Source organism: Sminthopsis crassicaudata, chromosome 2, assembly GCF_048593235.1.
Source record: "Sminthopsis crassicaudata isolate SCR6 chromosome 2, ASM4859323v1, whole genome shotgun sequence".
NCBI lineage: Eukaryota > Metazoa > Chordata > Mammalia > Dasyuromorphia > Dasyuridae > Sminthopsis > Sminthopsis crassicaudata.
Window position 1 is genome coordinate 537,082,607 of NC_133618.1, and position 11,555 is coordinate 537,094,161.

At 39.9% G+C, this 11,555-nt stretch overlaps 1 protein-coding gene across 1 annotated transcript in view; it reads left to right on the top strand.

Annotated features, from left to right (window-relative positions):
- Positions 1 to 11,555, top strand: part of ITGA11 (integrin subunit alpha 11) — a 183,423-nt gene that overhangs the window by 42,034 nt on the left and 129,834 nt on the right. The window contains 1 exon segment of the mRNA XM_074294708.1: positions 4,265 to 4,376. Coding sequence (XP_074150809.1) covers positions 4,265 to 4,376 — 112 coding nt within the window.

Genomic DNA, 11,555 nt, shown 5'->3' on the forward strand with positions numbered 1-11,555 from the left:
ACATATAAGCTATACTCATATTCATTACTGAAGTCCTCTATATAAATGAATTTATAACAACTCATAACATATTTGTGTAATGAAGATTTCTAAGTAATTTTCCCCCCAATTTCACGTAAGGTAAATTTTTTCTTCTTAATTGTCTGGGTTCAGATCAATAATCTCATCCTATGCCTAGTGAGAAAACTCCTTTCCTCTCACCAAAACTGATGTGCAACTGGACTACAACTGACAATTTAAAAGTTATGAAAGTATTAAAAGATTAAGTGGCTGATCCTTGTTCACACAGAAAATGTGGGTTGAAACTGACCCTGATATTTCTGAACCTAAAGCCCACCATCTTTCTACCATTCTGCCTTCTCCAAGGCAAATTTTATTGTCCCCATTTTACAGATGTGAAGCACAGAGGGATTAAATGATTTCCCCATGATCACATTGCTAATAAATTTCAAATCTGGAACAAACTTAGGTGACCCAACTCCAAATGTGGTCTTTTGTCCATTATACTATCCTCTGACAAAATGAAAGGACTAATCACTTATAACCAGGAGGAGACAGAAGAAGAGGAGAAAATAAGTCCTAGAAAGAGGAGATGGGAATCGACTTCTCCAGCTTCATTATTTTTTTATATAGAGTGTCCAAGTCTGCAGATTGGGATTATGAGGGCGGGCCTGGATTTCTCTTCCTGGAAGTGGTGCATTCTCCTCCTGTTTACATTGCAGCTCCACTTACTAGATAGATTAGGGTAGAAGAGGGAAAAGGCAACTGTACTGTGGTGTCCCCAGAAAATGCAGGAAGAATCCAGAGCTCTAGTTAACAATTGTGCCTGTGGAATGCTATCCATTAAGAACTTTGTATAGGAAGGTAATGAGGGGTGTGTGTGTGTGTGTGTGTGTGTGTGTGTGTGTGTGTGTGTGTGTGTGAATAAACATATGCAGGATTCTTAGACTTCCTAGACTGACTAATGAGGACATAATGATTTTATCAAAACAAGTTACTTATCCAAAACCTCTACATTTGCCATTCAAACACACACACACACACACACACACACCCTTTTCTCCCTTTTTCCCTATAAATCCCCATAAAACCCCTCACCCTACCACATATGCACCAACCCCCTATACATACCCCCAACCCTATCCCCCACACATACTCAAATATGCATATATACACATACACACACTATTTCTACCACTACTACTACTAGCTCCCTATTTAAACCCTCATATACACATACTCCACTACCAATTCTCCAAATGAGTTCTAATCCTCCAGACACACACACACACACACACACACACACACACACACACACGCACACTCTATTACCAGCCCTCTTTACGTACCCTCAATCCTACCCCACACATATATTCTACTACTGGTTTCCCATTTGAGCCCACAACTCTAATACATAAACACTACTACTACTACCACTACCACTACCACTACCACTACCACTACTACTATTACTATTACTACTACTACTACTACTATTACTACTATCAGTCAAACAATTTCTTCAGTTAATAAGTATTTATTGTGTACCTTCAAAATGAGAGTCCTGTGCTCATTCAAAAACCTTACATTCTATCAGGAAAGAGCATGTCCATATACAATTAGATAAGAATATATGCAAAATAAACACAAAGCCATTGAGAGGGGGGGCACTACAGTTAGGGGGTGAGGTAGGGCACAGGAAGGGTCTCAGCTAGTGGTATTTGAGATGAGCTTTGAAGGAAGCTCAGAATTCTAAGAGGCAGAGATGAAGAAGGAAGGAGATTACAGGCATGGGGAAGCAGCTCAGACCCAGAGGTGGGAAAAAAGATGTTATATAAGAGAAACAACAAGAAGGGCAGTCTAGTCCAAAGAGTGCATGAAGGGAAGCAATGTATAATTAGGATAGAAAGGTAAGTTGGAGTTGGGTTGTAAAGAACTTTAAGTGCCAAACAGATGAATTAACAATCTAAATAAAAATGGGATGAAAGCGGGGAAAAGATAAAATTAAAGAAGAAAAAAGGTAAAGAGGAGGATGGAAAGAATGAAGAAGGGGAAGGAGAGGGGAAAAAAAGAAAAAGTAGGAAGGAACAGAAGTGAACAGGAAGGATAAGGGAAAAAAAGATTCCTTTCAGAACCAGAGTTGATGAAATCAGAACCAGAAATGGCACTCAGGAACTGCTGGCATTTATTAAACAGGAGAAGGACCTAGACAGATGTATGCGTTAGAAAAATCACTTTGGTAGTTGGTTAGAGTAGGGAGAGACTTGAGACAAAGAACCCACTGAGGCTATTGTAATAATCCAGGCAAGAAGGAATGACGATTTGAGCCCGGGGAGCAGACATCTGAATGGAAAGAAGGGAACAGGTATGAGAAATGTAGTGGACACAGAATCAACAAGACTTGAGGACTATCTGGATATTGGGAATGAGGGAAATAAAGAGTTGAGGATGGTGCCATGGTTGCACATGTAGGTTACTGGAAGGATACTGATACCTTCGAGGGAAATGGGAAAGTTTGGAAGAAGGGTAGGTTTGGGAAAAACCATATGTGGTCTGGATATGTAGAGTTTGAGATGCTTCTCAATCTAATTTGAAAAGTTCCATAGGCAGATGTTAACATGGGACTGAAGCCCAGGAGAGAAACTAGGGCTGTATACAATGATCTAAGAGTCATCCGCATCGAGATGACAACTGAATCCCACTGGAGCTGATGAAATCACTACATGAGAATAGTAGAGAAGTAAAAGAGAAGAGGACCAAGAACAGAGGTTTGGGATATGCTCACAGTTAGAAGGCAGGATATAGAAGGTGATTCAGGCTAGGAAATGAAGGAGTGTCAGACAGAGAGCAGGGCCGAGATAATGTCAGGCAATGTTGCTATTGCTAAATGCAAATAGGTCAAGAAAAATGAAGTCATTCATTAAAAGAAAAAAACAATGATTGAGATGAGAAGGGTTAAATGACTTTTTCAGTTTTTTGTCCCCTCGGCTGAACAGCTGTGCCTTCAGAAGCCTAAACAATGTTTTTCAAAATATTTCATAATGAAGACATCCCTGTCAGTGAATCTCACAGCCCCGGGATGATCCAAGTTTGGGATCTGAGGTTGGAACTCAGTTCTCGGGCTCTCCCGGGGACTGAGAATTCCACTTGGAAAGAGACAGGAAGAGAAAAAGAAAAAGAGTGAGAAGGGGAGGGGGGAGGAAAGAACAGAAGAAGGAAGGCAAGGAAAGAGAAGAAAGGGAAAATGAAGAATTAAAAAGATAATCATAGATTAAGAGTTGAAAGGGACCCTCCTCATTTTACAGATGAGCAGTCCTGAGGACCAAGACTTGTCCTGTAGTAGGCCCTGTATTTAAACCTAGATCCTCTGGCTCCAAATCCCAAAGTCTTTCCCTTCAGCCACATTAACAAGGATAAACCAAAGAAGAAAGGCAAAAATAAAAATAGGATGAAAGAGAGAAAAAAGAAGGGAAAGAAAAAGATAAAACTGAAGAAGAAAGAAGGTAAAGAGGAGGGTGGAAAGAATGAAGAAGGGGAAGGAGATGGGAAAAAAGAAAAAAGAAGTAGGAAGGAACAGATGTGAACAGGAAGGATAAGGGAGAAAAAGATTCCTTTCAGAAGCAGAGTTGAGCAATTGTATTCTTAGCAGCTGAGCTCAAAATCTTGGCCTCTCCAAGACCCAAGGGAGAGGGAGCTATAGAGGAGTACACGCTCATGAAATGCCCAGCTAGTGACTGTTACCTCCCAAGATGTTCACCTTAGAGAGGTTCAGACAAGATAACAATGACCTTGAATGCACAAATAATAAATTTACTATCAAAAAAATTACTATGCTCCAGGCACTGTGCTAAGCACTGGGAATGCAAATTCAAGAAAATAAGATAGTCCCTGACCTCAACAAGCTTGCATTCTTACATTTTGGTGGGGAAAGGAAAATACACAAAGTGAATCTGGAGTGAGGCTGGAAAGGAGAGGGTGAGGGCATTCAAAGAGACATGGTTTGGAAATGAAAAGAGTGACATAGAAATTTGGTTCTGGACAAGATAAGGTAAAAATTCAACTACCAGAGTCTCTATTCCTCTGGGACTTAACATCTTTTTCAGGTGTTTTTATTCTATCAGTCTCATAGTCTAAAATCTTCTCAAAGCCATTCAATAGGCCTGCCTTAGAGAGGAGGGTTATGCCCTATCAGTCTCTGTCCTCTTGCTACCCTCTCCTTTGCTCTGTGTGGGGGTAACTGTCCTATCTTCTCTCTCCACTGCAGAGTTCAGCAATACCTTCAACATGGATACCAAGAGGCCCCGGATCATTGCAGGGTCCAAAGAAGCCTTCTTTGGCTATACCGTGCAGCAACATGAAATCAGTGGGAAGAAGTGGTAAGTGGACAATTGCCTTCTAATACATCCCTACTCAGTTACTTTCCCTAATTTGGAAAATTATCACTCCTCTGCTCAGATTTCTTCCATGGCTCCCTATTAACCATCTCCCTTGTCTAGCATTTAAGGCCCACTCTATTTTTCTACCATATTTCATATTTCACAATTTCACCTATTCTACACTCCAGCCAGACTGGACGATTAGATAATATCCATGTATATTTTCTCCTTTTATCTCATTTTTCACATTGTTCCCTATGTTTGAATCCTTGTTTCTTTAGGAGCATTTTGCACTTCAAATGCCATCATGTAAATTTTCCTGGTTCTCTCTTTCCCCAATTAGTATTGTCTTCTCCTCTTTGGCCCTCACATATTTTTATTATTGTTTAGTTGTTTCAGTCGTGCATGATTCTTCATGAGCCCATTTGGGGTTTTCTTAGCAAAGACACTGAAGTAGCTTGCCAATTCCTTCTCCAGTTCTTGTTACAGATGAGGAAACTGAGGCAAACAAGCACAGTAGTAAATAGCCGAGGCTATATTTGAACTCAAGAAGATGAGTCTTCCTGACTCCGGTCTGGTATTCTATCTACTACACCACCTATCTGTCCCTCCAAGTGGTATGGCACAACCTAAAAGTGATATAAGCTAGCATAGGAAGAGATCAATCAATCAATAATCATTTCTTTTTAAATTAATTGATAGATCGATTTTTAACTCACACTGCTTTTTCAATCATGTTTGAAGAGAAAAAGCAGGACAAAAGGGGAAAACCATGAGAGAGATAAAAAACAGAAAAAAGAAGTGAACATAATATGTGTTGATTTACATTCATTCTCCTTAGTTCTTTTTCTGGACGCGATGGAATTTTCAATCCAAAGTCTATTGGGATTGCTTAGAATCAATAACCATTTCTAAACAGCCACTCTTTAGTAAGCTCCATTAAGGATCTTCTGTTATATAATGAAAGATGGAGGAATCTGGGAAGGCTTCATGGAGGAGATGGGATTTAAGCTGAATAAATAGGATTTCAATGCCAGGACCAATCCCTTTGGTTCTCTGAGCTGCTGCCAAAGCACAGCTGGAAGCATTATGGGAAAGGGCTAGGACCAGAAAGCAGGCTCTAGCCAGATGTTGCTGCTCAGGCTGAAGGGGATTATTTGCAGGCTGAGAAGAACAAACAAAAAGATGATTGTAGCTCATAGGGTGCTTCAGGCAGACACAGCACTTTCTGGACATCTTTGAACCCAACCAAACTCCCTTCTGTCTGCCTAAGTCAGCATACATCCAGTTATATTCCCCATGACCTCACCTTCCCTTTTAGTCCTCAGGCACCCTTCCCCAGTCCCCTTCTCGCCAGGTTCTTAGAAGCCCAGCATCTCTGCCCATAGATAACATACTCCCTATCCCCTGGACCTAAAGCTTAGAGTAAAGGGTAAATATAATTTTTAACACAAAGTCTGATTCTCATTATGCCCACTGAGTGATTTCATTTAGGACTTGGGCAGATGAGCCCAGACTTTATTTTCATGCCCAAAGCAAGCTCTGTTAAGTTACTCTTTTATAAAAAATTAAACCCAAAGGGCAGCAGAGCATAATGCCCACTAATAATACCCAGCCTGCCCTAGTTTCTCCCTGGTTTCCTGGGACAATGATAACCAAGTCTGAATTCCTTCCTCAAGGAGTGGCACTTTCACACTTATCACACCCTCCTCATCCCAGTGATTTTGGAGCCCTGGCTTTCAATGTGTGAATGCCATTCCCAATCTCCCACTGTGTACTTCCTTGTCTCCATCCCCCTCAGCTCAAACCCCTACACACATTCCACTTAAGATCTGCTCACCCCTTCCATTGTGTTCTCCAAAATTCCTGCTCCATTGACAACAAATTTGCCTTCATCTTGGGCCTTTTCCTTTCTCATTCCCTCTATCATCTTAAGACCTAGCTCCCTTCTGATGACACAGTTTCCCTGGTCACCCTTTCCATTCTTGGTTGCCCTTCCACTCATACCCCTAATGAGTAGTAGAGTAGTATCAATAGTACCCCTCACTGGTAGTAGAGTCAGAAACAAATACTCTTTGCTCTTCACTTTTGGACTCTCCATCTAGCACTATCCCTTAATAATCTCTTTCTTAGAGGCTCAATCAATCCATATTTATTACTCAATCAAGATTCTGGTCACTATTATCTACTGACCGTCAAGACCTGCTTCCTTTCACAGTGAGTTCAGTGCTTGGCTCAGAATCTTCCCTCCAATGTTGGCCTGCCAGTATACTAGGAGATTTCCACATAGGGAGTAATACTCCCTCAAATACCCTAACCTCCCCATTCCTCAACTTCCTCACTTCTCATCCTACTTCAACTACAGACAGAGATGGCCATACACTTAATGTTGCCATCACACACGAAGGAGTAACTTCTATGTTTGTAAATTGAAATCCTTTATCTGATGACAATCTTTTGTCGTTCTCTACTTCTGTCATACAACCCCTAATTCTGTCCTTTGTTCTCACCCTGACCACTAATTTCTCTACCCCTCCGTTCTTTTCCAGGTCATCCAGTTCCCTTTCCTACACATTCTCCTTGGTAAACCAATTCATCTTTATATTATCCTTTTTCTCACAAGAACTCTTCCCTTATTTTACTAATTGCTAATCTTGTCCTACCAAGTCCGAGCCCTGGATTATCCCGGCCATCTGTTGCCTTCTCTCTTGCTCATGTGCTGCTCAATGAAGCTGGAGAAAACCACAAAACCATGCTGACTTCAGCCACTATAAATTTATGCTACATAATTTCCACTGGCCCTGATTTCTGTGAGACATTCCTTTTACACTCCCCTAATGGATTCACTATCACACAGCACACCACAATGGCTCCTCCAGATCTTTTCATCCCTCCTCAAGCTCCCATTCCCCCTCTCAGCTGAGAACTTGGCTTCATATTTCAGTGAAAAAAATTGAGGTCATTCCCCTTCAGTTCACTCTTCTCCTTTCCTCCTCATCTTCATCACAAAGATACTTTCCTCCACTATTTCTGCCTTCACTCCTATTTCATATAAAAAGAGACAGCCCTTCTCCTTGTGAAAGCAAAGTCTTCTACTTGGACAGATTCCATTCCATCCAATCTTCTCCAACTGATCATGCCTTCCATCATCTTCATCTTCTGTTATCTTCAATCTTTCCTGTCTCCTACCTGCTTCCCTACTCCTAACCAAGATACCCAAGTCTCCCCATCCTCAAAAATCTATCCCTTAATCTGTTCGCTCCTTCTATCAATCTATGTCTCTCCTCCTTTCATGGCTAGAAAAGGCCATTATAGGTGCCTTTGCTTCCTTTCCTCTCACTTCTTAACTCTTTGAAATCTGGCTTATGGACTCAAACAAAACTATTCTGTCCAAACATCAAATCTAATGGCCTTTTCTCAATCCTCATCCTTTCTTGACTTCTCTGTAGCCCCTGACACTATGGATCACCTTCTTCTTGCTACTCCCTCTCTCTAGGTTTTCATGACACTACTCTCTCCAGATTCTCCCAGTTGTCTGACCACTCCTTCTCAGTGTCCTTTCCTGGATCTTCATCTCAATCTTTCCACGAAGTATAGGTATCCCTTAATATTCTGTCCTTGACTTTTTAATCTTCTCCCTTAAACTATTTAACTTGGTGATTTCATTATCTCCTATGGATTTAATTGTCTCTATAGAGATGATTCCTACTGGATGTATTATTAGACATCTTTAACTAGGTGTACAAGAAAAATCTTAAATTTAATATATTCCAAACTAAACTCAATAACTTTTTCCTCCCAAACTCTTCTTTCTTGTGAACTTTCCAGCTATTGTCAAGCACATCCTCATTCCCCTAGTTATTCAGTGTCACCCTAAATTCTTTGCTCTTACCCACTACCTCCAATATGGCACCAAGTCTTGTTGATTTTACCTTTCCCTCCACTTGTACTGCCACTTACCAACTCACAGCCTCATGTCTCTGTCTACTTCAGTCCATCTTCAATTCAATTGTCAAAATGATCTTCTTAAAGTTAGGATCTGACAATATTACCCATCCTCCCATTTAGTATACCTCAGAGGCTAGATCACTATTTTGACTATTCCTCCATCTTCTTTGCTGGATCTTTGTCCATATTCTGGTCTCTATGAATATATCTCTAGGATTTGTCCTGGGCCCTCTTGTCTTTTCCCTCTGTACTCTTTCAATTGGTTGTGTTATCTCAAGATGGGATTCAATTATCATGTTTAGGCTGATGATCTCAATATCTATCTTCTAGTCTCTCTCAAGCTCCTTTACTACATCATTAGTTCTCTATTAGACAATCTGTATATCCTGTACCAAACTCAGATTCTACATATTCAAAACAAAACTCATTATTTCTCCTAATATCTATCCATCATCTTTCTTTTGTATGTCTAAAACAGAACTTACTATCTTTCTCCTAAATTTCCCTATTGTTACTTTTTGCAGTTTTTAATTTTTCTTTTAGAAATTTTTTATCAAATTTTTATCAAATAAAAAAAACAAATTGTTATTTTTCAGTCCTGAATTCTCTCCCTCTTTCCTTCCTCTCCCTCACCCATTGAAAGGACAAGAAATATGATACCCACAATATATTGAAGTCATGGACAGCTAGGTGGCACAATGGATAGAGTGCTGGGCCTGTCATCAGGAAGACTCATCTTCACAAGTTCAAATCTTACCTGACACTTACTGTCTGTGTGACCTTAGGCAAGTCACTTTACCCAGTTTGCCTCAGTTCTTCATCTGAAAAATGAGCTGGAGAAGAAAATGGCAAACCACTCCGATATCTTTGCCAAGAAAACCCAAATGGGTTAGAAAGAGTTGGATGTGACTGAAACAACTCTAACAAAATAAAACATTTCCCCATTAACCACATTATGAAAGAAAAAAACAAGGAAATTAAACAAAGTGAAAAAATATGCTTCAATTTGCATTCAGAGTTTATCAGTTCTCTCTGGGAAAGAATGACAGTTTTCAAGAATCCTTTGGAATTGTTATGGATCATTATATTGTTCAGAGTAGCTAAGTCTTTCACAGTGATTATTATAACATTTCTGTGACTGTATATAATATTCTTCTGTTCACTTCACTTTGTATCAGTTCATATAAGTCTTCCCAGGTTTATTCTGATACCACCCACTTCATCCTTCTATTACTATTAAAAGCATTCACATGTACTATATTCACAACCTCAGTGTCATCCTGGATTCCTTATGCTCATTCATCATAAATCCAATGAATTTCCAAAATTTATTGTTTCTACTTCACAACATCTCTCTTCTATAACCAAATGACCCCTACTCTAAATTACTCTCTTAGTTCAGATCCCCACCATCTCTCATCGCAGTAGTCCTCTAATAGATTTCCCTGTCTCAAGTGTATCTCCCCATTCCAATCCATCCTCCACACAGCTGCCAAAGTGATCTTCCTAAAGCCTAGTCAGAGGGACCAAGAGAAAACTCATGAGAAGGAGACAGGTTTCTATGCGTGCCAGAAGAAGGAAAAGGTATGAGATAAAGGTATCTAGGATGAAAAGGAATCCATTAAGAATAGATACGATCCAGATTACCAAGGGACCCAATGAGATGACAGGTAAGAGGTAAGACATGAATTGTGTAGGGACAAGGCTGAAATAGATAGGGATGAGTGTATGGACAGATAATGGCTGAGAAGATTTTCACCTTATCAAATGGCAATTATCATTATAAAAGTAAGAGTAATAAGAGATCCAAGTTTGCTGACCATAAGATGGAGAAAGAAACATGGTGAGAAATTAGTAGGGACAACTTCAACAGATTATTACTCCAAACACTGTTCTTCTTACTATCTTTTACTTTTTTTAAGTAGTAATGAGCAATAGCTGTCACCAAGCACTATTCTTATTATGTTATCAAGATTCATCAGTTTCCTTTTGATCTCTTTTTCACATGTATATTTAAAAGACTGAATATCTTTTGAACTGTGAATTCATGGTAGAAGATGAAGAATGTACTTTTGTCATGTGTATTGTATATAATGTGCATGCTTCTCCTAAGGAAAATAACTTTTCTTTCTGGGACCTTGGAATGTAGATAACACAGGAAAACATCTGGGTCAATATAAGCTTTGTGTTCAGGCCTTCTAAACCTAACCAAGCTTACCACTTGCCACTAGACTGACAGCCACCTCTTAAGACAGCAAGGAATAAAGTATAACACATCCAACATAGCTGTAGTGACATAATAATACTATAGGTTGCCCACCCAGCTGCATGTGATAGTCTAGGATACAGGCATTCTCGATTCATTTGGTTTTTCCTTTATGGATTACTGATGAGATGCCACAATATTCTTGAGTTTTCTGCAGTCAGTACAATATAGTCTCCAAGCATTTGGAAATCTCATCATTCATAGAAAATCTTTCCACCATTTGAATTCTGTACAGAAAAAACCCATCATGATAAAAGCTTTGGTAAATATCTTGTTTATGCCATGCTTGATACTGATAATCAAAAGATCCTTGAAGCAAGTTATTTCTTTTAGCTAAACCTTATATATTACTTTAAGGTTTGTAAAACACCTTATTTATAACATCTCATGTATGGCTCCTCACAACAACCTATGTAAGGTAGGTGCTATTATTATTCCCATTTTGCATATGAAGAAACTAAGGCTGACCAGAGGTCCATGACTTGCCCCAGACCACATAGCTAGAAATACCTGGGATAGGATCCCAACTCAGGCCTTCCTGATTCCTTCCTTGTCAGCAATGTGCAACATTGCCACGTGCTCAGGCATATAGACCCATCCTGCACAGGAGGATGCATTGAGGCTTTTGAATGTACATCAGGCACTCACTGCCTGGGAGGGGACAAACCATATAAATGTAACTCGGATGGAGGAACCCAAGGAACCTTTCTAGCCTTACTTAACAGTGGGGCCCCAAGAAAAGAATGTGTTTTTCTCCCATTTCATTGAGTTGACCCTTCCTATGCTTCCCTCCTAACAGCTCCTCCCCTTACTCCTCTGGAATTCAGAATGGGGGAAGCTGACGGAGAACTGGCCCTCAGACATCTTGAACAGTTTTCCTAAGGTTTGGGGGTTTAAACAACAACAAAAATTCCCGTTGCACTAAGGGCTCTCTACCATAGTATCTGAGCCCCTGTGTATTTTCA